Below are 26,669 nucleotides of genomic sequence, written 5' to 3'. Positions count from 1 at the left end.
GGTTTTGGGTCCAATCAGTGGACAAAAACAGATCCAATGTTTAAGATCAAACTAAGTTTCCTGTTGGAAAACTGTGTAAGTAATGAGGAATATTTAGAGGAAAGGGAACAGGATTTACATAAAAACCTGTTTCAAGTTTACAAGGAGAAATAAACAATTAAAAAAAAAATTTAGAGCTTAACAAAGGCCACAGGTGTTTCTTAACACCTGATATTATTTTCCTTGATTTAAGAAATTCTAGTCCAGAAAGAACCAGTAATAGATGGCCACCAACAATAACTTATCACCTCTCCAGTTCTCAGGAGGACATTAACAGCCTTGCTCAGGTTAGTCTTGCACTAAGGGAGAAACTGTTTATACAGAGAGCCTAGTAAGAAATACACTTGTATGCAATAGTACTCTATTTCCTCAAATTTTGTGTTTGTGATAACTTTTTTCCTTATGGCAATTGGACCTTAGAAATCAGGCTTTGTTAGTTCAGTAAACTGTTATAGTTTTATTTTTAAGAGTCACCATTGAGTATTAAGGTAAACCTTCATTTGTGAATCAGATGATTATACCCATGTATGGGAGGCCAAAAAGTAATAGATGGCCACCAGCAATAACTTATCACCTCTCCAGTTCTCAGGAGGACATTAACAGCCTTGCTCAGGTTAGTCCTGCACACACAGACCTGAAAAGACAACAGGTAGAAGCAATACACTAACTCTGAGCTTAGTGGCCAAACTGCCTGGACTCATATCTGAGCTTTGTTGCTCACTGGCTGAAGACCTTGGACAGATTGCCTCACCTTTCTGTCCTCCATTTCATCATCTGTGAGGTGGGTTATTCCTAGTACCTAGTTCATAAGGTCGCTGTGAAGATTAAATGAGTTAACTAATGTTATGTGCACAGCTGTTGTTATTACTATTAGTCTTAATTGACACAAAGCAATGAAGACTACTTTTTTTAGAAAAAGGAAGAATGTGTTTATTTCTCCTCTATTTATTCAAAATATATCTTGACCACCAGAGGCATTATATAGATAGAATTTTGGTTAGGCAGCACCAGGCACTACACAGCATTCGATGGTGAAATATTCATGTTTTTTATTTCTGCTGTCTAGAAATGTATAATGCACAGTCAGAATAGGGTAGCTCCATGTGAGACAAAAGGTCCAGTTAAAAGGCAATTCTTTTTGGTGAGGGCAAGGTCAGCTCAGCTCTTCATTTGGCAGCATGCTTCTTATATATCTCCAAGAACTCAGTCACATCATCAGGGGACCCCAAGATGACTGGCGCCCTCTGGTGGATGTCAGTGGGAATGATGTCTAGTATAGCTTCCTTCCCAGTGGTAGCCAAGCCTCCAGCCTTCTCCATGATGTAAGCCATTGGGTTACACTCGTATAGTAGTCTCAACTGGAAAACGAGAGCCAAGAACAGTGTCCTCACACCAGAAGGTATTACATAGAAAAGGGATTTATTCTGTAGCAAAATAGTGCAGAGATGGTGGAAGTTTCAAAGGTAACTGATACTTTCCCTTTACTTCCATAAAGTTGTAAAAGCTCCAAACACACCTTTAGGTTGCATATAAGACCAAATGGTTAATTTAGCCATTTGGTTAAATCGAGCCATTCATCAAGCCAGAGACAGGAATGGATTGCTTGATGCAAATGTGAGACAGACCACCTGGACTCAAGACTGAATGACATTTTGGCAGAACTCATGGTTCCCTTCTCTTTATAGCATGAAAACTGAACTTAATGAGTGATTCTGTATGTGTTTTGGATGGAGCTTTGCCTATTCTAAAAGCATTTTTAAAAATCCATGGTTGTGTCTGGCTGCAGACATCTGGAAAGCAGACTGGCTCCTCCAAACAGTATAATATTGTTTGCAACTCTATACACATTCCTTTTATAATTCTCCTAAGGCTTGAGGGTTGGGATTTAATATATTACACGCCTTGGCATTTAGTTTTAAATATTAACTTTTTTTATTGTATGTATTTTCATGCAGTCTGCCTACTGAGCTTTTTGCAGGTGTTTCCTGACTCTATTTCCATACAGGTGTCATGGCCAGACTTGCAAAACTGAAAAAAAGAAGGAAGCTCAGTATTTATGTAAAGGAACAGTTTGTGGGGGGCATTAGAGAAAAGTACTATAAAGTAGGCTAATCACATAGGCTGGAATGCCTGAGGTAGCTATGGCAAGAGTGGTGTTTTAAGTAAATAAGAATGCCTTCAGCGAAATAGACACCGTATGCTGTAAACAGAGATCTAAACATATCTGAATATACAGATTTCTAACTATCTTAAGGGATTTATTGTTGCTATTTCTTCTCTCACAAATTAAAAGAAAAAAAAAGGCAGTCTATCTATTGAAAAAAAAAAGCAAAAGGACAATACTTGGGAAGGAAACACACTATCCCTCAGTGTATCAGAAAAGTGGGGTGCTCTTTCCAGCATAAGCCAGCACAGCCAACTCTGCAGCTTTCACAAACACTGTGGGCATCAGGCTGGTGCAGTTAGTGGTAACAGCTCACCTGAAAGCTCTAGGTTTCCCCAGAGATTCTTTCCCTCCCTAGAAAGGTATCATTTTCCAAGCAGCAAATGTCAGCTCGTTAGTTATTTCTATTTTATGCCTTTTGAAAGCAATAAAAAAAAATCTCTATTTTGAATACATATTTGATTTGCTGCCTTGGTAATGGGGCTGGACTATTTCATTTCTCTTTATGAATGGAATTCATTTTGCCCAAGCCAAACCATATACTCACTGGAAGAACTGAGCACTTTGACTCCTCTCCTGACCATTACTTATCTTCAGCACTGGAAGAGTTCTCAAGAGACCGTTTTTAGCTGATATCACTTGGCTTTAACCAGGACAACTTTCAATCTAGACAAGACTATTCCACAGACATCCTTAGCACCCTACTGCAGTCTAACAGCTATGATAACCTTTCTTTCTTCCTAAGTCAAATCCCTGGGCTGCAAACGAAATGCACTGCTTCTCAACCACTCTTCAGAGGATCTGTTTACCTTTCCTTTGGGGCTCTTCTTGTTAGCTGGGTACAGAAATATCCCTCCATAGACCAGGGTGCGATGGACATCAGCCACCATGGAGCCCACATACCTGGATCCATAAGGGGCTGAGTTATCCTGCAAGGTTAAGACCAGCAAGAATTAGAGTTGCAGAGAAGAGAGTTCTCTGTGCATTTTGATTCAACAATCATTTAGTGAGCACCTACAAGGTATATGTTTGGGGCCATCCTAGGAAATATGATGAAAATCCTGTTCCCAGGGAGCAGAAAATGAAATAATGGAGATAGCCTCTCACACATCTTATAGTAGGTCAAATTACCCACAAAAGCCCCAAGGAAGGTGTAGTTGATTCTTGCTATGGGGGTGGAGCAGGCATCACAAAAACAGTACCACTTAGCAGAACCTTGTAGGTTAAGAAGGATTTTGTCAAGCTAAGAAGCTGAGCAAAGGTGAACGGTGGAGTTTTCACCTTGCAGAGCAGGGATGTGCATAAGGGAAGGCAGGCATGGCAACATAAAGAAGCAAATGCTGTCTACCTGGAGCCTGAAGAGGAGCCTGGTGCAGCTAGATTACAGGGTTGTGGGGGATGTGAGGGGAATCTAAAGTAAGGTAGAAGAAGAGATGATAAAACCGGAAAGAGAACCTGGGGCCAGCTCTGAGGGCCCCGAATGTCATGCTAACAATGTGTGGGCTTCTTCCCCAGGACACAGCAGCCTTCAATGGTGTTTGACAAGAGTATGACAAAATTGGATAATCTCACATAGAAGCAGTTCTGCAGACAGCCCTTTCTTCTCTTCTATTCAGTAATTTTTAACCTCTTTAGAGAGATACCAAGGTAGATCCTCTCAGTTTTGAGGTGACTGATAGAAGTCCATCAGATGCTACAGGGCATGTGCCTGGGTGAGAGGGCCATGTTTGGTGCCATCTGGGATCAGGGACCCCTGAAGTGAGAAATGTTTTATTGCCATGAGGTTGTTATCCTGATTTTATTTCTCCAAGAGAAAGTGGCGAAGGCTGAAATGAACCTTCTGATTTTGATGTCCCAGGGCAGGGGTTCCCGTCCCCAGCACCTAGATAGGGACTTAATCATGGGGTCATTGTACGGTGGAATCCAAGCTGCTTTCATCCCTGGCACCTTTCCCTTCTGGGGCAAATCATGAACCAACACATTTCTGCATAGCTCAGGCAGGGGCCCTCCCCACTGAGCCCTCACTTACTGGGGGGAATTTCTTCCTCTGGATGTACTCAGTGACAGCAGGGTCAAAGTCCTTGGCATAACCCTCATTGAGGCTGTAGATGTTCCCTTTCTTTTTGATCTTCACATCCTTGTCCACCAAAATGAACTCTCCAATCGCCTGTGAAACAGAAAGGATAGCGGAGAGGTGATGAGCCATCTCCTCTGAGCCTGTTTGAGAGTGCAGCAGGCTAGGGCTAGCCTGGGGAGCCTGCTTGTCCATGCTTCATTCAGTACAAGGACCTCAGTTTGTTATGTTTTTTTTTTTCTTATTGAGGTATAATTGGCATATAACTATACTAATTTCAGGTGTACAGCATAATGATTCAATATTTCTAGACATTGCAAAATGATCACCACAGGGAGATTCTCCTGGCCTTGGGATACTAGCGCTTCCAGCCCACCTCTCCAAGAACTGTGAACAGGGCTAGGGTAAAGGGTCAGTGGTGAGACTAGTCAAAGGGAACCAGGGGAGATGACAAGAGACTGCTGCAGACATTGTCAGGGGACAGAGGACACTTTAGACTTTGCTTTCAAATGAGTAAAAGAAGAAAGCGTTTAGATACAGAGGGCAGAAATATACAAAACAGCAGCATACCCTGAGAGAGAATAAGAATTGTGTATCCAAAGCCACATGAAATGTGTACATGTTTGAAAAAAAAAAAAAAAGTTGCTACAGACAGGAGGTGAGGTATCAGGAGAAATGGACAGCCGAGTTACACCAGTGTGCTCGGGGCTGCTCTCAGCTTCCCATTTCCACCTGACGGCATTTCCCTTTGGTGTATAGAACTCTGACTTTTGATTCACATAATATATAACTTCAGATGCCTTTGCTCACTGAGCAAAGTGTTTCTCAGAAGTGGTCCTTCCACAGAGTCTGCGCTAAGCTGATGCCTTTACGGCTTAGCTTCTTCAAAAGAGATTGGAATTTGGAGGAAAAGTGTCGCATAACTCCTATTGCTCTGGACTGAAGATTGCTTAGGACTCCTGTATGTCACTGATAAGAGGCTGATTGAGGTTCTGCCCATGTGGGGAGGGGGCTCGCCCCATGAAGGCAAGAGTTAAGCAGGGAGGCCCCATTAACACATCTCTCCCTGGCCATTTATTCCCATAGCAAAATTGGTTTCTGCCAATATGGAGCATGTTGCAATTAGGGTAGGAGGAAGAAAAGGAAGGATGAGGGAAGGGAGAGAAAATAAACTAGAATTAACAGTGGTTATTAAAAGGTGTCATTGTGAGTGATTCTTCTTCTTCCCCCTTCCTTTGGTATTTCCAAACGTTTTGACCACAAATATGTAGAAATATTCTTTTACAGTTAAACAAACAAATAAGCAAATAAATAAATTTCTACCAAAAAAAAATCTGGAAAATGAAGCCATAGTAATAGGTGCTTCAGACTTCATGAAGCCATGCTTTGCAGACACCTCACCCAGGTACCTGACCAGAGTATCCAAGATGTGGAGTAGGGAAGTCTTCTGTACATGAAGGCAAGACACTGAAAGGCTTTTTGAAAGTTAAGGTCTGCTAGAAATGCAAATATAGCCATTGGGGTCTTTTAGGCTATCCTTGCACAAACACTGAGAGGGCATTGGGTGTGAAGAGGGCAAAAGACTATCAAATACACAGAAACTTATTCCTGGAGACCCCAGTCTACAATCTGGAAACAAGAAGAGATTTAATTTTTTTCCACATGTCCATCAAGGCAAAGGTAACAGAAGTCACCAGAAGAATGTCTGGGGAAGCAGGAAGTATCTGGCAATATCATATATCAGCACTGATAGTAATTTCAAGAGCTACTCTAAGCCCCCATAAACTGCTCTGGTTCTGCCAGTATTTTTCCTGAGGTAACTTCATTTGGAGGCTTAAACTAGTGCTGTTCTCCACCCTTGTTTACTTATTAAGTGCCAGTACTTCCAAGGAGGCAAAGTCCAGTTGTGCAAGAGTGCAGGGGACAAAGGCAGTCTACATTTCAATCTATATGACCTGCCATGTACGAATTCCAGGGCCTCACCACAAGCAAGCTGTCTCTCATAGGATTGCAGCTGGCTGTTTGTCCTTGTGTTCAGTTTGTCAGCAGAAAGCACCAAAAAAATAACTTGTTTCATTAATCATCTGAGGACATTTCTAAAACCAAAGGGTATTTATAAACCCAATTCTTTTCCCCTTGGACCATACACATAATGAACATGCCAACCTACTGAAGATTCTGTGAAGTCTATATTCAACGGTGGGCCTAGCTGCATGAAATATTTAAAGAGATTGCTTTCCTTCATTAGTCTGCTCTACCGAAACTGTCCTCTAACTGAATAACTCTAATTAATAGACATGTAGAAGAAATTATCTACAAATTAAAACTGTTAACGAACATCTTTTATGACACCTTGGGCTCCTCTCCGTAAGGTAGCTTTTTCTATAAGGTGAACTAAAAATTTATGTTCATTTCCTTCTTTATTTTCATATCTTTGAGTTCATCAAAGCCTCAATACAACTGCAAGGGTTAACTGAAGGTTTGTGAACATGTGCACATCAAATAAATTTGGTAGCTATTTTTGAAGAAGTAATATAGTCTACTGCTGCAGTTGGGACACCCATTCACCTCAGGAAAATAAGCTACTAATAGATATAGTGGGCGGTAAACAGACCATCTACAGGCCCCATCTGGTCCATAAATGTGTTTTAGTTGGCTAGCATGGTGTTCTATAAATCCAGAAACATTACACATTTTTTTTTAAGACAGTGCTTCTTAAACATCGGAAGCCTTTGCAAGACTAGGCCCCTATTCCCAAATAGTAACAACTGCTGGACCTCTCCTGTTCATCACAATTCCCACTATGGCCCCTGGCAGCCTACCTTCCCCAGCACACTTTTCTCACTTATATGGTTTGCCTGACCTTAATGGACATTTGAGTCAGTTGAGTAATATCTGTTCTAAAAATTTCATCTTGGAATGAACACACCCTCTTATGCTCTAAACGGATATTATTTCTCACCTCAATAATATTTTCATGATATACACATTGTCCTCCATTTTTCTCATCCTCTTTCCCGCCTCATCATCTCTTTCCCTCCATAGGTCTAATCGCCCACCTCTATATACCCCTGGCTACACACACACACACACACATAACAGACACTCACTCACAGACAGACACCTAACCTCCCACAGGACCTCTCACCGGATCCAGCATGAAGCAGTTGACACCATTTGCCATGCCCAAGACCAGCATGGTAGCGCTGCCATAGAGTGCATAGCCGGCAGCCACCAGGTTTCGGCCTGGTTGTAGTGCGTCCTTCTCAGAAGGCTCATCAGTAGAGTTCTAGGACAAAGAAGAAAATAAAACATGTTTTTGTTTTGTTTTGTGGTTCTTTATTCCAGTTCAGCCATTAGCAAGATACATTATCAAGGTGCTTTTTCCTGATGAAATAGGGCATCTTCCCAGAGGGGCCTTCCTCCACAAATCAGTAATATCCTGATTATATTACCACAGCAGCCTTCCCACATACCCTAAATTTCCTGCATCTGGGTCTTTCTTTCCTATCAGGGCCCGTCTCCAATTTTACTAATTTGATATTCTCTCATTTCTCCATTATCACTTTCGAAAAAGAACATGCCTTCTCGCCAGCTCCCACTAATTTAATCTTATTATGGGCATCAATGTCTTTCACCTGCCTACTCCATCTTTATTTAAACAAATTAAGACTGGGCTGCAGGGCTGTGAGTCTGGTGAGGAAATCAATTTTATAAGCTCTTGTCAGTTGCAGCACATCCCCCAGTGAGCAGTGTGGTCCACATCACTCACACGTCAAAGAAATTCTCAGAAATACAGGAACTCGGAATATCTCTCCAGGGTCATTACAGGGTAGGGCAGGTGCTTCCCATTTGTTTGACCATAAGCCACAGTAAGAAATATATTTTACATAATAAACAAGTATCAACACACACAACTACAGAAATTTAATGAAACAATACTTAAACTTAGAACATTACATGTACTCTAATCTCTCTTTGATTAAAAGCATAGCCCACTGGGTCATGTGACCCACAGTTTGCCTAATATTAAGGAAATGGCACCTAATCAATGATTGTTAACTGATAATTATCTTCTTTATTAACACCTGATTGGCTTCCTAGGTTGTCAAAACAGCCCCCAAAGAAATCTTTCGGCTTGAAAACTCTCTACTTGAATTTAAACAAATGAAAATGGGAAATCTCTGCCAATATCATTTATTCCTTCCCCAACCAGATATTGCAGCAGCTGAGAGTAAGTTAGGGCATCTATATCACGATGCTAGAGAAGGTAATTCTAGCCAAAACTTTCAAAGTAATTTCTTCCTATAGGTTTTTGTTTGTTTGTTTGTTTGTTTGTTTGTTTTTTTACTTCTGCCATTGCAGGGTGCTTTCTTGGATTTCTCCATAGTTGTATAGCTTATTCATCTAAATCCCAGGCGATTTTTCTTTAATGCTGCTCCTTATTTCCATCAAACTTTGATTTGGTCACCAGAGGCATAAACAAAGCCTCTATCATCTATGCTATTTTTTTCTCCTCTCCCTATAACTTTGGAAAGTCTGGTCTTGTGAACATCTGCAACAGAATCACTACAGATACTTATTAAAATGCATATCCTTGGGCTGTAGACTAGACCCACTAGGTCAGAATTTCTAAGGTAGGTCCTGAGAATCTGCATTTTACCATTTATCATATGTGACTCTTGCCTGGAAGTTTAAGAATTACTCATGTAAAAGGAAGTCACTAAAACCATTTCTCTCTATTTTTCCCTTCCATTTCCCTCTCATCTCCACTCCTCATGTTTAGTAAATCGTTTTCATCTAGGTGCATGGGTGGTTGGTTGATTGGTTGGTGGGTTAGGTTGAGTAATTTGATTTAGTTTGGTTTATATTTACAGAATAGTGCAATATAGCTAAACACAGCCTAAACGCAGTATTGAAAATTTGAGTTGTTTGTCCGAATTTCAAATTTTGCCAGTGTACAGCCTTGAAAAAGGAATCGGCTTCCTTCAACACCAGTGACATACTGGAGGGCTCAGGCCTCTAACTATCTTCTATCACAGTCGCTTAACCCTGCCAGCCAGTGTAGTGCTAAATCAGTAAAAGGTAATACGTAAACAAATATGCTGACTGGAAACTACTAGAGGTTTGGAGCAATCAATTTTCCACTAAAAAAGTCCCCCAGATATTCATCTTGCCCAGAACGTCCGTGCCTGACTGTGGAAAAGGTGCAAGAGTAGTCTTCCTTTCCCTGAAATACCATCACCAGGTCATCTTATCCTTTGACTTCTTTGCTCAGAATAAGAAAATGGCAACACTGTCTATGATCCACATACTCAAAAGAAACAGAAAATAATGCCATCAAATCATGGATGCATAGGAATTCTTTTCTAGCCTTACTCCCTTTCCAATGCAATACGTCTCTCCTCCAAATCCCCAGAAATGAATGCCTTTGCTTTAAGAGACCCATTACATTTCCATGTGGATGCTCATGGGACAATGTGCATAAAGCACTTGGCAAAACTAGAAAGCCTCTGGACCTTAACCTTCTCTAAGTATCCCAGTCCACCACCTGCTGTAGATATAGGTTTGTTTTATTCCACATCACCCCATAAGGATTATAGGGAAGACATCGTGCATTCTGGAGACTTGAAGTGGTAGAGAAGAAAGTGAGGCAGAAATGGTGGGTCTGTCATGTCCCCAGATGGACTTCCCTCAGAAGAGCAGCCAAACCCTCCTTAGAAGGTCTCACAGGGCATTTGGCGGAGTCCCCAGAAACTCAGCCAATACTGTTTACCTACTCTTGCATCAGGAAACCTAGCAGACAAAAAATACATGATGATGTTTCTTCCCTCAAGTTTATAATTTGCAGTAAACATCGGTTGGTTTTGCCTGGCCAGCATCTGTCACCCTTCTGTTAATAACTGTGCCTAAGTCTTCCTTAAGATACTACCTCCCTTGCTCTCAGCTCCAGGGGTGGGCACATGACCTCCACCTGGCCAATCATGTCATTACATGCCTCAAACCATAGTGATTGGTTGAGGAATGGGCATGTGACCTAAGCCAAACCAATCAGAGCTAATGAGATGGGATTCTTGTTGGAACTGTTGGAAAAGAGGCTCGAATTTTCTGCTTGAGTTGCTGAGAGCATTGGGTGAGACCCTGGACCTGCTTGCAGCCATTTTGGTGCCAAGAGGAGGGAAGCTATAAAGATGGGCAGGAAGTGTGTCCTAATTATGTGATCTGAGTCCCCGAATGCAGCTGCACCTGGAGCAGATCTAACCACTGGACTTTCTAGTTATGTGAACCGATGATTTTTTTTACTTTCTCCCTCTCTCCCTCTCTCACACCCTCCTTCCTTCATTTCTTAAGCTGGTTTGAGTTCTGATAACTGTCCATTGAATCTTAATATATAAAACAACACTAGTGATATTAATAGCTAACCACTTATTGAGCACTTTTCATGTGCCAGGCACTATTTTAGTGAGTTATTTTTAATTTTCAGCATTTCCTCTTTACAGATAAGGAAACAAGAGGCATAGAGAGGTTACCTTGCCCAAAGTCCTATAGGGCTAGTAAAAGTCAATATCAGGAAGCTATTATTAATAGCTATTATTCCATATGGCTATTATTAATAAGTCTCCCTGTGCTCAGTTAAGAGAAGTTAATTGGATTCTAAAGCTACTAGAACACTTTTAAAACTCTGTTTTTACTTGTGGGGACTGGATAGTTAAAAAAAAAAAAAAAGAGGGGAGGCGAGGACAGGAAAGCCATTTCGAACATGTGAAAGACAGATTTTGACTCAATATTTGGACAAATGTTCTAACTATGATGGTTGCCCAACACCTCAAGGAAATTCTGCCCCTTCTGGATGTCCCCAGCCAGAAGCTGAGTGACCCCTTCTAAGTTGCTGCAGCAGGCACTGCATGGAACACTGGACCACATGCCCATGGAGGTCCCTTTGGAGCCTTTTTCCAAGCATTGAGTAAGCAAGGACTGATATTATTGCTGGTTCCAGTTACAGATGCTGTGCGCCTGACCTGGTGCCCCAGGGAGCTGAATTTTAGCCCAGAACCATCTCTGCAGAAAGCAGGAAAGGTCGCTTTCGAAGCATCAGGCACATCAATGTTTATACCTTATAAGCCCTCAAATGGTTTTAAACAATCGATAAGGCTTTTGAAAACTGAAATGACTTACAGGTGGTGTCACACTCATTTTTTTCCTGTCTTTTAAGAGAATCACTTCAGGTTTATTGAGAAGAGTGTGGAGACTTACCGTTGTGTTGTAGCATCCATAATTTAAGCTGTTTGCAAGCTGGTTTGGTTTTTTTAGTTAGTAGCCAGTGATTCTCAATTATCTAGATTTTTTTTTTCTTCAAAGAGTCTTTATTTGGGGGGTTGAGATGGAGAATGGGATTGGCAAACATTCGCACTGCTTTAGTTTTGGTTGTATCATTAACCAGCAGTCTTTCTTCACATGAAGACGTTTGCTACAAACCTCTTTGATATACTATAGATTTGATATTTTGCAGATTGTTGCCTGCCTCCATGTCTATAAATAACAGGAATGGTATGTTTCATGTCATTACTTGGAAAATAGAGAGATTCTTGCCTTTGCCTTTGTGGTATGAACATTAGAACCTTCTATTACTCAAATTGATTTTGATGTGGATCTCCCTCTTGGCCAAGACAAAAGCAAAATACACTCCAATGATGAAAGAGAAATGTCCCATAGTGGTCCTGCTTTACATATGTTTGGAAGGAGCTTATGTGCAAACCAGACAAGTCACTTTGAATAACAGAGTAAAAATGGGTGTCTTGCTACTTAAATTATGGCCTCTGTAGAACCGGAGAGTTGGGAGGAACCTTGGCAGTCAGCTGAACCAGTTGCCTTGTCCAAGATATAGAAACTGGCTCAGCCTCAATGGCATCTGTGAGGTTTTATTTCTAAATTAAAAAAGAAAGGCTGAAGCCAAGATGACGTGTTTTAGATTTTGCACAGTTTTATGATGGGCCTGCAGGTAATCATTTTATTTTGTCTACCTACTCAAGTGTTCTTCCACCAACACAACCCGAACATGCATACACACACATACACATTTAAAGAAGATAAGAAAGGCTCTAGAGGTAGAGTTACCTGCCCAGGTCACGCAGGTGGAAAACCCAGGACAGGGGTGGAGGTCCCCACACGGCAGCAGTGTGCAGCAAACTCTTTCCATAAATTGACGGATAGCAAATATTCTAAGCTTTACCATCATACAGTCTCTATCACAACCACTTAACCCTGCCAGTGCATCATGAAATCTACCAAAGGCAACATGTGAAAGAATGAGATGACCATATGCCATTAAAACTTTATTTTGTGGACAGTGAAAATTAAATTTCATATGAATGTCATGGGCCATGAAATAGTATTCTTTAGATATTTTTCACCCATTTAAAAATGCAGGATTGTTTTGCTCACAGGCCATATAAGTCAGGCAACAGGCTGGACTTGGCCCTAGGGAGGAAGTTTATAGATCTCTGATTTAGAGGATTTAAAGGACAATTTTGACATATATAGTCTATTGTTATTATACTCTCACAATTCTCAATTCATATAGTATCATCACTGTAGCTACCGTCTATTGTCTCTTTTATTTTTAATTTCATTTTCTATTACAAAAGAGAGCAAGATATAGTTAAAAGAGTAAAATATCTTTCTCTTCCACCCACATTTTACATTTTCTTTTAACAACTTAATGAATCTTCACTATGTAGCTAATGCTGAAAAAGTCAGAACTCAAGACATAAACCTATGTCCAACCTCACAGAGTTTCATGATATACATTCTGACTGCTCCACCAATAGTGAAATAGGACTGGATGCTAAACCTTATCTTTCTTTTTGATCTCAAATCAGAGACTTGATACATTACATTTTACCTTTTTGTAGATGCCAAAAATGGTTCCAATGGACACCAGACAGTCAATGTTGGAAGATCCGTCAAGAGGATCAAAGCAGACCACATATTTCCCCTGAATAACAAAAAAGGAAATATAACATTATTTTAAAAATAAACACATTATAATATAATAGAGAGTACACACTAAGAGGGGTAAAAAGAAAAATCTAGGGGAAAGTTCAAAAAATGTGAGTTCAAGAAATACTGTCATGGAAGTTATGAGTGACATATAGAACGTATATATATTCTGTATTTGGTGTGTGAGTGTATGATAAAAATTGTGTTCTTATTACTTAAATTATGGCTTCTGTATCCTAGTAGAGTTGGGAGGAACTTTGGTATATGCGTGTGTTTGTGTGTATGTGTGTGTGCATGTATATATACATATATATACCAAAACATTATTAGGCAGAGAAAACACAACTTAAAATAGGAGGTGTAGATGAAGATAATGAAATACAGATAAATAAGTCATAATTTCCTACATTACTGATATAGATGAATCATAATTTTGGCTTGAATTTCCTGGCAGCCAAAGGAAAAAGAGAAACAAGATTAGTAATTTATTTTTCATTATTCATCAGGAGAAAAAAAACATAACTCCCTAGGTGAAAGGAAGACAACATTAAGATCTATAAGAAATTTCTCATGCAGCTTTCATGTAGGTCTTAAAAATGACACTTGGGGTTGCAGGACATAGAGTTCTCAACAATATCCCAATTGGAATTCCCAAAGGAAATAAACTTCTGTTGTAATGGGACAATCAAAGATTCATTTATTATTATTATTATTATTTATGCTTATAGCACCTGGTCTTCCTAGGTGGTCTCCCATCCAAGTACTAACCAGGCCCGACCCTGCTTAGCTTAAGGGGTCAGACATCGGGCTTGTTCAGGGTCACATGGCCATAGACCATGGACTGTGGCTCCACTGGGGCACAAACCCAGGACCTTCTCTGTGTAAAGCAGACATGCTAACCACTACACTATGGAACCACATCCATAAAATTCATTCTTTAAATGAGATTTTCAGTGGTTTGCTGGAGCTGGCTGCTATCAGCTATCAAGAGCTAATTGTGCACATCTCTTCTCAATTCTGCTTTCAGCGATGTCATGTTGGTAGCTTGAAATCAAATATGGGGGAGTATTTACACAGTTGATATTGGCAATTGCTAGAAATCAGAGTTTGTTGTTTGTTTATTTTCAAGAGAGAACTAGTTCACCAGCATACCACTAGGGTTTTTTTCATCTCCAAATTAGCTGCTTTAAGATGTAGTTTTTAAAATTTTTGCATCAAATTAAGACAATTATTTGATTCCAACCACTTGCTCTTGACAAATCACCCTAGCTGATGCAGGAGAAACTGTCGACTAGAAAATGTGAACATGCCTATTATGAAGGCACATTGTAGTAAGAGAAGTTGGGTTAACTGATATATAATATTTAAAAACAAATTTAATACACATGCCTAAAACTACCAAGTACCTTAAGAAGCCCAGCAGAGAACAACATGAACTTTGAGTTTGACATAATATTTTAGGAATGATGTAAAACAAACTAATCAGATGTAGCTCCCCAAACTCTTTAAAAGGTTTAAATTGGATATTCAGGTAGCCTCTTTAAATTCATCTTCTGATTGCTTTTTTTCTAATTCTATTCCTTCATATCCCCAATTCATCTCAAACAGGAAAAGATAGTAAGCGCATATAAATGCACTTCTCATTTCAAAAGTTGTTTTATTATCATACAATTGTTGTTCTATAAAAGCTAGAACATTTTCTTTTATAACAATAGCTTATTACTGAGCCCCTACAATGGCCCAGGTATTGTGCTAGATGCTGGGATACAGAGAATATAATTCATTCTCTGGCCTCAACAAGCAATCAGAGTAATAGAACTCCAAATGGATTCCAATGCATAAATCAGTGATAGGAAGTGTAACTAGTTTAGATTGGCAGGAACGTTGGGTGTGAAGCATGGGAATTTGGTGGATGGAGATGAAGCAAAAGAGGTAGTTAAAAGAAGTCAGACTTTGAAGAGTCCTGAACATGACAGTAAGAAGTTAGGAGTGAAGATGAGTATGAGTATATATGAGTCTTTCCCATGTATTCATTCATGGGAGAGATGATAATGGCATGAACTATGGGGGCAAGGTGGACAGGGGAGGAGAGTTTGTGATATGGCAGTGAGGATGAATCTGTGAAATGATTCATGGTTCAGAAGGGATCTAGGGTAATTCCTAGGAATCCAGTTTGGCTGAAAAATTGGAGTCATTTATGAAGCAAGAAAGAAAAATGGTTACAGTACAACCCCAGATGTTGGAAGTGCAGACCCACCCTTTTCTCAGGTTCTATGATTATGGCATGTTTATCTTCTTCCGACACAAGAACACAAGTTGCAAAGGATGACCGTAACACATTAATGACCAGGTCATTGGAGAGGATATCCAGCTTCTTCACTTGATCACCTGTCACATTGGTAGAGCCAGCAATTCCATATCTAGAGGGGAGAAACATCACGAAAATATAATCTATGACCCCCAGAATATGTATATGCACCTATAAAGCCACTGAAAGCAGCACATAGTAGGATTTAGAAGAAAGGAAAGAAGACACATAGTTTGGAAGAACAAGAAGGATGGCTCCTGGAGGGAAGAAAATATTGTCACTCATCTGTTTGGTGCCCGTCATGGTACCTGGCACACCTTTGTGGTTAAATCTGTGTTTCTCAACCTCTTTTCTTTTTTTCATTATGTCCCCTAAGAAGGCTTTTTAGATTTTCCCCCCTAATTATATTCCCCATGGAATTTTAATACTACAGGTATAGTGTATATCTTTTTATGCACTGGGTTTTATACACACATTAAAAAAAAAAGATTAATTTTTTTAATCCCTTCCCCCTAAAGAATCAATTTTTGCCCCTGAAGACATGGGTTAATCCTTAATGAATCAGTTAAGAGACACAGCAAGCAAGGAAACCTTCTGGGTAGGAGGGAGCCTGAGAGGTGAGTGAAGCCAACAGAGTCTGTGGTTTTATAGCTGAAAAGATCCTAAAAGAAAAGAAATACTGGCTGGTCCCGCCTCATTTTGCAGAGGCAGAAGCTTACTCTGAGACAGCGGTGGGCTCGTCCAATGCTGGCACCCCTGCATCCCCAGCAGGAGTCCTAAGGTCTGGAGGGACTGGAAAGTCTGGAGATTCTACTTTATTTTCAAGGTACCTGCAAGTCAGTGATGGTGGAATTCCCAAAATTTGAGTGGCTTGACCAAAATGCAGCCTAGTTGGTCAAAACGAGGGAAGAGGAGAGTTATCATAGCCTATAGCCTAGGGTTGAGTAGGAACATTCAAAAGAGGGGAAAGGTGTTAGAGGAGGAGTGTGCAGAACAAGATGAGAGATTGGGTGTGGGACTGAAAGAGTAAGAGTATGGAAGCTCCCACAGAACAGCTGGGAGTGGATGCTAAGGGGCACAACCGCAGCCTTGGTAAGATTGCTAGGAGCATTGGCCTGGGAACTGATTGTCATGCATCTGCTGCTTTAACTCTTGAAAAATGCATTTTCTCTGACAGCAATTTGCTTGTCTCTGGCTGGATAAATCTGGGTCAATACCAGGAATTGTCCAATTCCTAGTGCCTGGTCTGGCCTGACTCTCAGGGAGGTAATTTTAGTGATCTCATGGAGCCCCTTGTCCGGTGTTTCCCAGAGACACAGGCTACAGCTGCAAATCTTATCAATCCCTTGGACTTTTACTCACAAAATAAAAGTGACATGATGAAAAGTGAAAAAGTGGGAGAAGGGCTAGAGGAATGAGACAGTTTTTCCAGTGGGGGCAAGGGAATCATGCCGTGTCTCTGGGCTTTTGTTTCTCATTCCACATAATCTTTTTCTTACCTTAATTGTGGAACCAACACTGGTAGAAAAAAAAGGCAGCCAAATTCTATATGGAACTGGAGGGGCTTGGCAGGGCCCACCAACTGAAATACATCTCCCTCACTGACCTCACTGGCATCAATCATCTCTCCTTCCTAGACAGATGTTTCCATGATTAAAGTCACTGCTAATTCAGGAGGATGGGGACCGCTGATGGGAAGAACATGGACTTCATGACAGACACCTGGCTCAGATCTCAGCTCTGTAAGCCCCTCACCCTCTCTGAGCCTTTTTTCCTGCTTGTTTCCACACAGGCAATGATACCTCATGGGACCGTTACAAGTATTGCAGGTGATAACGTACACAAAGAGCTTAGCACAGCCCTTGGTGCCTAATGTTAGTTTCCGTGTTTACTCTCTAAAAGGAGCTCTTGTTAGGCATCTGCACATACTGTAGGAAGAATAGGGGTCTCAGAGAGCCCTCAGGCTTCATCCACCATCCTGCTGGCATGGTTGTTTATCCTGTCTTTCCATGAGGATGAGGACAGGGGATATGTTTTTTACTGTGTGTCCCAGCTTTCAGCATATAGTAGTTCCTCAATAAATACTTGCTGGATGAATGAATGACATTCACTGAGGAGAGGAGAAACCTGGGCCTGAAGGAATGAGAATAGGAGTGATCAACTTCTAAGGCTGTTGTACACTTTGAAGTGCCAGAGGAAGCCAGGGGACAGCTATGAGAACAGCTCCATGGAGGCCTAAGAGGTTAGGGCAGAGGGACAAGGCACTCGAGGAGGCAGGCATAGGAAAGGCCTGTTTCATACTTTGGCCCACTTCCCATGTGCTCAGGTAGCTCCCTCAGTAAGATGGGTGAAGGGCAGTCAGCTCCTACAAGCCCATGTCAGTGTTCACTTATTCTGCAAACATTTATTGGTTACCCAATGTGTTCCAGAACTGTTCTGAATGCTGAGGTTAAAATGCAGAATGAGACAGATCAGATCCTGTTCCTCATGGAGCTTATATTCTAGTGAGTGAGATAAACAAGAAACAAATAAGTACTTTTGGTTTAATGAGATAATTTTTTATTGTGACCAGTGCTCTAATAAGCCGGAGGATGGCAGAAGGAGAGAGTTAGATAGTCAAGAAAGGTCTCACTGCAAAGGAGCCATTCAAGCTGAATGATATCTTGAATGTTGTTTATTTAAAAAGGAGAGGATATAAAATACCTTAAAGGAACCCAAATAAGTCCGTCAGTAATGACTCCACAGAATAGCCCCTTGTCAGAAATATATCCACAGAAAGTAGGGAGTTTATTTTTCACACATTTCCAAATGGGAGGGGGTACTCTGTGGACATCTGCATAACTTTTCAAACCTTGGGGTCTGAACCTAATGCCTGGATCTAGGGAGCTCTAAAATGCAGGAAGAGGAGAGGCCTGGCAAGGCCAGCTCTGGTTAGTGGTGCTCCTGGGCCAGCCCCATTGGCCAAGGACAGACTGGTTTTCCGTGACTCTGTCCCAAATGCAGAGCCACATTTGTTTAGCAGAATTGAATGGAAGTGGGAGAGTTCCTGATAGATTGGACTGTATTTTCTGAACTTGCATATTTAGCAGTTAGCCAAGCAGAAGTAAGAGAAACAAGTCCAATAGCCCCAGATCATGCCGTGGGCTACAAAAGATTAGTCAGTGCCAGGGTGGCTGACTTGTCCAGCCAAGACCATCAGCTGAGTTCCTCACTGCTGCTCCAGGATTCTAAGGTGGCTCTTGCCCTTGAGTCACAGAGGGTGGCACCGCCTTCACCACCAACCCATCACAGACAACTGGTCACTTCTCAGGCACAGCCACCCTGCAGGGTTAGATGGCTACCATCCTCCATCCTTCCCTTTAACCTCTCCCCACCACTAAGGGTCCCTATTCTGTCATAACTAGAAAGACCTTTCTCCAACTATCTTTTAATTGGTTGCGAAGTACAATTAAAAAACAAAAATTTAAGACAACATGGAGATAGATCATTCTGGTCCCCTCCGACTCAAAATTCAAGCACTATAACTTTTCTAGGCTATCTTATGGTGAGGCCCAGTGTTAGGAAAGTCTGAGAAAGCACAAGAAAGTGATTCTAAAGTAGAAACAGGGTTCAAGCAAATGAGTTCCCAGACTGCTATGTCAATAGTAAAGATATCCGAGTTTATATCATGTCCCTGGGTAGTCTCTGCCTTGCATCTCAGCTCGTGAAGTTAGGTGCAGCTCGTGTTTCTCACACAGCCCTGCACTTCTGCTTAGGCATGACAAGTTGGGCTAAGCAGCTGCTCAGTCACACTCCTCCAAGGGGCCCTCAGAAGGCAGCAAGATGTCCCTGAGGGAAGTCACTTCCACGGGTGGATGAAAAGTCAGAATCAAGCAAGGCTTCCTTGACTTTGAGAAAGGAAAAAAGCCTTCAAAAATATTCTCGAAGAACTAATTAGCTGAAGAACGCATGGAGTTTATTTGCTTTACAAGCTTTCAGAAACTCCCTTAGAAACAATAAACGTCTGCATTCTGATCAGTCATCATTCCTTGAAGGTCCCAATGGATAAATGAACAAGAGCCTTCCCCATATATTCCAATGGCCACTCGAGGAGCAGTGTAACCACCTACAGAATTGATAGTCAGCATGGGCTTCAGCCCTTGGCCACACAGCCCTCACCTTTGATGGGCTGGTGAACTGGGGCTTCGAAAATGGGTCAACTGAGTTCTAGGCAGACTCCACGAGAGCACAGAGGGTTAGGAGGCCAGCCTAGTTTGAAAGGAGTTTCTGCACTTGCCATTGTAGACAGGAGGGGAAGGTACTAATCACCCTAGATGGGACTTGAGCAATGCCTTTCACACACAACCTGGCTCATTCTTAGATCACTTCCCACTCTGCCACTTGCTGGAGTCAGTATCAGGCAGCCAATAAGCCTGCAGGAATGTAGGGAAACCATCATACAACCCTGTCAAAAAATCCTTCTGAGGCCAACTGTGCTTTACAATAAATGGAGAAACAGAAATAAGTCGAAAGTTTGAAGAAATGGTTCTATCTGAGCAAGCTATAAACCTCTAGGCTTAGCTCCTTTCCCCACCCACACACAAAAAAGTAGTTAATAGCAGCTGGGCACTGATAAAGCAGGGATAGGTTTGATCAGTTTTGAATGAACCAGTGATTTGATCGAACAAAGCAGCTTTCCCTAAAAGCAAGTTATCATAGAGCGGAGGGAGACATCATGGGATTTACTCCATGGGCTGGGCCTCTAGACCACTGAGGTCCAAATCCCAGCCCCACTTGCTACATGCTAAGCAACCCTGGGCAAGTCACTTAGCATCTCTGACCTTTGGTTCATTTGTAAAATGGGAATTCATTATGTCTACATCATAGCATATAGAGAGGGGCAGTAGATGAGTTCATATGGATAAAGGGCTAGATCAGAGCCTGGCAAGTGAGCAAGAGGGCCACCACTTATATCACCATGCTGGGAAGCAGGGTGGGTCCTAGCAAGAACACAGTACCAGAGACCTGTGTCCTAATTCGGCCTTTCCCTCTTACTGATTATGAATTAAGGTATCTCAGCTTCCTGATAGATTGTTTCTATTTCCAGGCTTTGTAAGGGTGAGGGCTGATCCAAGTGATGCACCTGGTTCACAGTAGCCTAATGACAGCCACATTGTTCTTAATGGAGTTCCCCTAGCCCTCCACTAAGTAAATGCTGGTAGTGGTGGGGAGGGGAAACTATGACCTCTAAACCAGTTTTGCAGGCAACTTCTGGGAAGACAGCCAGTGCCAAACTGTGTCACAGGCAAGTGGAAATAAAATAAAGTGCTCGAAGTTTATATCTGACTAAAGACTTACTGGGGATATTATTTCATTTGAGATGCTTAAGACATTTCACTTCCATTTTATTCAAATTGGCTCTGCAGCCCAAGTAGTTCGCTGGGGTGTGTGTGTGGGGGGAGGGGGGAATCATCCTTAGAAATTTGGATTAAATATTAACATTGTTTTTAAATTGACATATAGTTTCTAGAATGGAATGAACCATTTCAGAGCCATAGAGTCTGTGATTTATGATTTCCGAAGCAGAGCCCCAGACACAAGGAACAGAGCCAGGGCCACACTTAGGGAAGAATTCTCAATAACTTCACTGATTTGCTAACTTCGGACCATTTCCTCCTGATGTCAACTGGCGGAAAAGTTTGTTTTTAGAACACCCACCAAAGAAAAAGAGAGGCGGATTATTATTTAATCTTTATCACTAACGTTCAAGTTGATACTGACTTGTTATTAATTGATTCTGAGGTAAATGACCAACCATTCACCCTGACATGAACGTCCAAGGGTCAGATGAGAAGTACATTGAAGGATAGGCGCCAATCAGAGCACCTTTCAAAGGTCACAAATCCCAACCTTCACTTGAGTTCATGCCAGCCAAAATGGGCAACTAGGATGGAGTGTGGCTGGCTGTGCTTCTGATATGGAGAGGAAGTTACAATTCAGCCTTTGGAAATATGGAGAAGATAATTCAAGAAATGTAAAATAAATCTGATAAAGTACCCAAAAGTTTAATGTCGTAAACTCTGCAAATAAATCTGAAGATAAACTTAAACATGCATTAACTGACCTGTAATTCCAAAATTAAAACTGAAATTATTTATTATTTCCTTCCATCAAAATTGGAGAACCCCATATGTAAAAGCTTATCCGTTCTGACCTCCACTGAGCATGACGGAAGGAGGTTTCTTGTAACCAAAGTGAGGGCACAACATTGTTTTAATATAAATGTTCTAACCTGAAATACATGCCTGTTCATATGCACATGGAAACTACTAAGGAATGAAAAGCAAAATTTTGAAAATGTCAGTTTATAAGAAAAATCATAATCTTCAGCCTAGGAAAACAATGATATTATTGGTACCCATTTAATGAACCCAGTTCATCCTCACACAACTTTCTGAGGTTGTAAAAGACAGTTTGCTTCATCTTACAAGTGGAGAAACTGAGTCTCAGAGGTGTTATATCTGTCACCCAAGTCCTCACAGAAATTAAATGGCAAAGCCAGGAATTTGAGCCCAGCTCCATCTCTCTCCAAAATGTGTTTTTAAGCACAGCATGTTCCTGTTCTCTCCATCTGGTCCTGATTTCTCCTCTTCCTCTCTGCCTCAGGGCAGAATGGACCAAAATTCAGTGGCTAAATCATTAGTCAGTGCTTCATGCCCAGATTCCATACTGGCAAAGCACAGCCAGCTGCAGGTTGGCCCACATCTCGAACTGAATAACTTCTAACACCTCAAGTTCAGCATTTCCAAAATGTTGGAATCATCTTCTCATCCTTCCCCAGCCTCAAAAAAACAGCACCTACTTTGGAATTTTGTTTTTGTTTAGTTTTGTTTTTAATGGCAGGGATCTGTTCTCAATTGCGAGAATCCGCTCTGTGAGAAGCTGCCTTTCTCACTGAATTGACACTCAGACTTCTCCCAGGGTCTCTCCCTCCTCCTTGCTAATGCTCTGGCTCTGGTTGCCACTTTCTTCACCTCTCCCCTTTTCAATTAGTATTCCCCATGTCTTAGCTTTCCCTCTTCCAACTCTACACTTCCAGTCATATCCTTTCCAGATTAATCTCTAATCATGGCACTGCCATACTCAAAAAACTTCACTCTCTCCCCATTGTACATCCTCCAAAATATACAGTATTCGCCTTTGCCATTTGATGCTCCCCATGAACTCACAATGCAACATCCACAAACATTCCACCACATGTACATCATGCTTTAATCAAACCAAATGAGCAACTTTTCCAGAAACATTGTCCTACTTGGTAGCTTTCCTCACACAACAGACCAGCCTGAAATGCCCTCTGGCTCTCAGGCTTTATGACCACCTGTCCCTGACCATTAAAGTTGCCCATCTTGATGCTCCACAGTCTTTTGCATCCACATCATATTTTGGGCACCTCTATAAAAGCACCTTTCACAATCTCTCATGGTGTTTTATAACTAATTCTATACTTGTAGCATTTTTCCTACAGCATAAGCTTATTGCGGATGTTCAATACATTTTGTTGAATTGAATGAAACCAGTGAATTCTTCAGATGGTGATTTGTAAAGTTATAAAGGAAAGTTGACTGAACATGCCTAAAGCAAAAGTTTAAGCCACTAGAAGGCCACTTTCTTCCAATGCTATGAAAACAAAGAAGCAGGGGTACACTGAACTTTGAATTCATTGGACCCACCTGTAGGCTGCTGACTGGTCTCATGAGAGAACAGAATGTTGGCCAATCATCATCTCTCCTAAGATGGGTAGAGGAGCCAGAAGCACAGAGATAAGGCTTCAAGAAGAGGTTGGCTCTAAGGCCATGGCTTCTTGCGATACTAATCTTTATCCACATCGAAAACGTAATTAATTAATAGATGAAATTTAGAGTCTGGTCAGCTTTAACTGATTTCTAATAAAAATAAAGGAAGAGATGTGTGGTTTGGTGAAAAGAGCCCAATATAGGCCACAGACCAGGTCACCTCATCTTCCCTGGCCTTGTGGTCCTCATCTGTACAAACAGCGGTGGGATTGGGTAACTTCTGAGGCTTTAAGCTTAAAACTCTATGCTTCTATGAACATCTTATTGGGACCAAGAAAGTGGCTAAAGAGCAACTACTGATTGACAGAGAGAGAGAGACACAGAGAGAGAGAGAGAGAGAGAGAGAATGAGCACTCCAGCCATGCTCTGTGATTAAACTACTGATATCTCCTTGCAAATCGGCAATCATCCTGTCATTCTGGGTGCATGTTCTTCTAGTGTAAGTCTTCAGCACTAACAAGCTATTTACAGGCACACTGGCTTTTTCATCTAGGACATCAAAGCCAATAATGAACATAATTTAGAAGCCTGGCTTGAGATCTTGTCTTACTGCTGCCTCCCTGACTACATGTCATACTGAAACAGCCAAACTCTCATTTTCCCACAGGAGTACTTAAGTGGTTAAGTGTCTCAGTTCCAGTGCTCCTACTCAACTTCCCACATGACCAGGAATCAACACCTGTCCCATGAGTACAATACTGCGTGAAATAGTCAAAGACCAGTGGAATACGCTAACACAGGGGAAGAGGAAAATAGCTCCAGAGATGGCCATGCAGTGGAACTCTAGGCAATAGTTAAAATGAGGGAGGTAGATTTATATGATCTAGCATTGGAAGATAGTTAAATATTATTAAATTATGAAAACAAACTGCAGAAAAATATGCTAAATGTGATCCCATTTTGTTTATCATTTACATACAGATATATGTAAATATATATCCATCTATAAACTCATATAAGTATGAAGAAGTTGCTGAGAAAATAACCAGTAAATTATTAATGGAGGCCACCTCAGGGAATGGATAGTTAGAGGTTTCACCTTTCCTTTTGTGTTATTTTGAGTGGCTTATCAATGGATGCAACTTATTAAGTAGTTTATAACAATAACAACAACAACATTTTTTAAACCTGGTATTCACAACTACTTAGTCCAAAATACACATATTACATAGCCAAAATTAGTACCCTTTGTCCAGGTCCCAGTATCACAATCCCACTAAGGCCCCACTATCTGAAGGTTCTTTAAAAATGGAAAAGATACACCTTCAGGCAGATCTTGCATTTCTAAGTTTCTTTGTGGTTCTGAAAGGTACTGACACGCTTTTAAAATAATACAGGAAGTGACAAGGTTTTTTTAAAAAAATAAAAAATAAAAAAAGCTGCCTGTTCTCAAAGACAGGGAAAACTGTGAGGCCATCTCTAATTGTAAATTAAATCTGAAGTAAGATTTTAACTGAGTGTTTCCTAAAACAACAGCTCCTTAGAAATGTATTATTAAGATGGGTCATAGGTGAAATAATGAGGGAGTTGCCACCTTCCTCACATATCTGTCTTAATCCCTCTGTAGCTAGCCCCATCCCTGATTGACATCTGAAAATAAATGTAACCATACACTCCTTTCTTAAGAATCAGCTCCATTGACCCATGCTATGGGATCAGAGCCAAAAAAAGGAAGCTAGGTTGCAAGAGTTACAATCTTTCGGATCAGTTATGAGCATCATGCACAATTTTATAGTGTCCTTGAGTGTAGGAAATGTTAGAAAGGAGTGGGGGCAATCTGAAAATCCAGGTACTCTTCAACTAAAGTGAAGACCAGATAAATGTAAAATGCTTGTGCACACCAGAATAAACCAAAGGGTATTTGTGTTACTTACAAAAGCCTCACAAGACGGTGCCCTTTGAACCCCCACGTCCTGTGATTCCTCTGCTACATACAGGGTGATCTGCAGACCAGCAGCACAGGCACCACCTACCACAGAAGAACTTCTTAGAATGCAGAGTCTCAGGCCCCACCTCAGACCTACTGCACCCTATGCACACTGCATTACTGCTCCTGAGAGATCTGGGCTTGCAGGCTTCCTTCTAGCCTGCCTGGAGGTTCCCTGGCTCTTAACAGGACCTATTTAGGCTCAAGGAGATATTGGATTACAAAACTCTACTTGGGACCCCAATTCCATAGAAAGTGAAGGAGGCCAAAGAAGAGAAAGAAAAGAAGGCACCGTGCCAGCACTGTCCTGCATGAGGCTAGGATGTGCACGACCAGCGGGCCAGGTGCCCATCCTGCCAGCCAGTTTCACCAGGAGGAGACTGAGAGAGGTGTCAAGGCAAGCTGCTCAGCGCAGGGGAGAGGACTGCAGGATGAAGGCAGATGTGGACAGGAAGACAGGACCCCCCCAGGCCGGCACCTCCAAGCTCAAAGGAGGGGGAAGCAGGACTTGAGTGCAGCTGGGCTAACCTGTGAGAGAGGAGAGAGGGAGAGAGGGAGGGAGGGTCAGACAGACAGAGACAGTCACAGACAGGAACAGGCAAATAGACAGAGAGACAGAGACAGAGACTGGCTCTCAGCTGTCACCCTGACAGGCTGACAGCTAGAGTGCCAGAGGACCAGACACCAGACCGCCAGGCACATCCCCAGCCGGACAGACAGGATGCGCGGGCTGGCGATCTGAGGCCTGACTCACAGGTTCGCGATGCCCGCCTTGCGCACGGCTGTGGAGATGGCTTTGACCGCGGTGCAGAGCGAGTTGAGCAGCTGGGTCATCTCGCCGGTGCCGCGAGCCTTCCTGCCCTCCTCCATGACGAAGCGGGTCAGGGTAATGATATTTGTATCGAAGGCCGCGCGGTCCGTCATGCTGGAGCCGGATGCTGCGCGCTGGGAGGCAGGTGCGGACAGGGAGAGTGCAGGACACGGCGGATACGCGGCGAAAGGACGGACCGCGGCCGTCGAGTGTCCGCGCCGCTTGGAGCGTTAACTGTTCTAAGACAAGTCCCCGCCAGTGTGTCCTATAGGGGCCAGGTCACCGTCCCCGCCCCAGGAACACCTCCGCTCCCGGCCCCGCCCCTTCCATCTGACTCCGCGCGCGCTCCATTCTCCGTGACGTCCTCGTATTTGTCTCATCTCCCGTCCTCCACCATCTTCGCTGTCTCCACCCTCGGCCCCTGTCGCCACCTCCACTTCCTCCACTGTCCCCCCACCAGCCTCGGCTCCAGCCGAGGACTGCAACTGGCATTGTGGAGCATTCCTCTGGG

At 42.1% G+C, this 26,669-nt stretch overlaps 1 protein-coding gene across 1 annotated transcript; it reads right to left on the bottom strand.

Moving 5' to 3' along the window:
• Positions 1-1,063: 1,063 nt before the first annotated feature.
• Positions 1,064-26,410, bottom strand: FBP1 (fructose-bisphosphatase 1). The gene is made up of 7 exons (XM_016159480.2): positions 26,102-26,410; positions 15,535-15,697; positions 13,180-13,272; positions 7,426-7,566; positions 4,233-4,370; positions 3,013-3,132; positions 1,064-1,397 (listed from the first exon to the last, which is right to left on the bottom strand). Exons 1-7 carry the CDS (start codon positions 26,269-26,271, stop codon positions 1,206-1,208), a joined length of 1,017 nt encoding a protein of 338 aa, XP_016014966.2. The 5' UTR covers positions 26,272-26,410; the 3' UTR covers positions 1,064-1,205.
• Between the last annotated feature and the right edge of the window lie 259 nt (positions 26,411-26,669).

The sequence above is a fragment of the Rousettus aegyptiacus genome, unplaced genomic scaffold (assembly GCF_014176215.1).
Source record: "Rousettus aegyptiacus isolate mRouAeg1 unplaced genomic scaffold, mRouAeg1.p scaffold_m13_p_3, whole genome shotgun sequence".
In the NCBI taxonomy this organism is placed as follows: domain Eukaryota; kingdom Metazoa; phylum Chordata; class Mammalia; order Chiroptera; family Pteropodidae; genus Rousettus; species Rousettus aegyptiacus.
The sequence above is the reverse complement of the archived record's forward strand: the minus strand, read 5'-3'. Positions and strand labels throughout refer to the sequence as shown.

Coding starts and splice junctions, on each gene's coding strand:
- FBP1 (XM_016159480.2), bottom strand. CDS start 26,271: ATGACGGACCGCGCGGCCTTCGATACAAATATCATTACCCTGACCCGC. Junction 4,371..7,425: donor ACTGCTTCATGCTGGATCCG/GTGAGAGGTCCT, acceptor TCTGTTTCACAG/GCGATTGGAGAGTTCATTTT. Junction 1,398..3,012: donor AGAAGAGCCCCAAAGGAAAG/GTAAACAGATCC, acceptor CTCGTTTTCCAG/TTGAGACTACTATACGAGTG.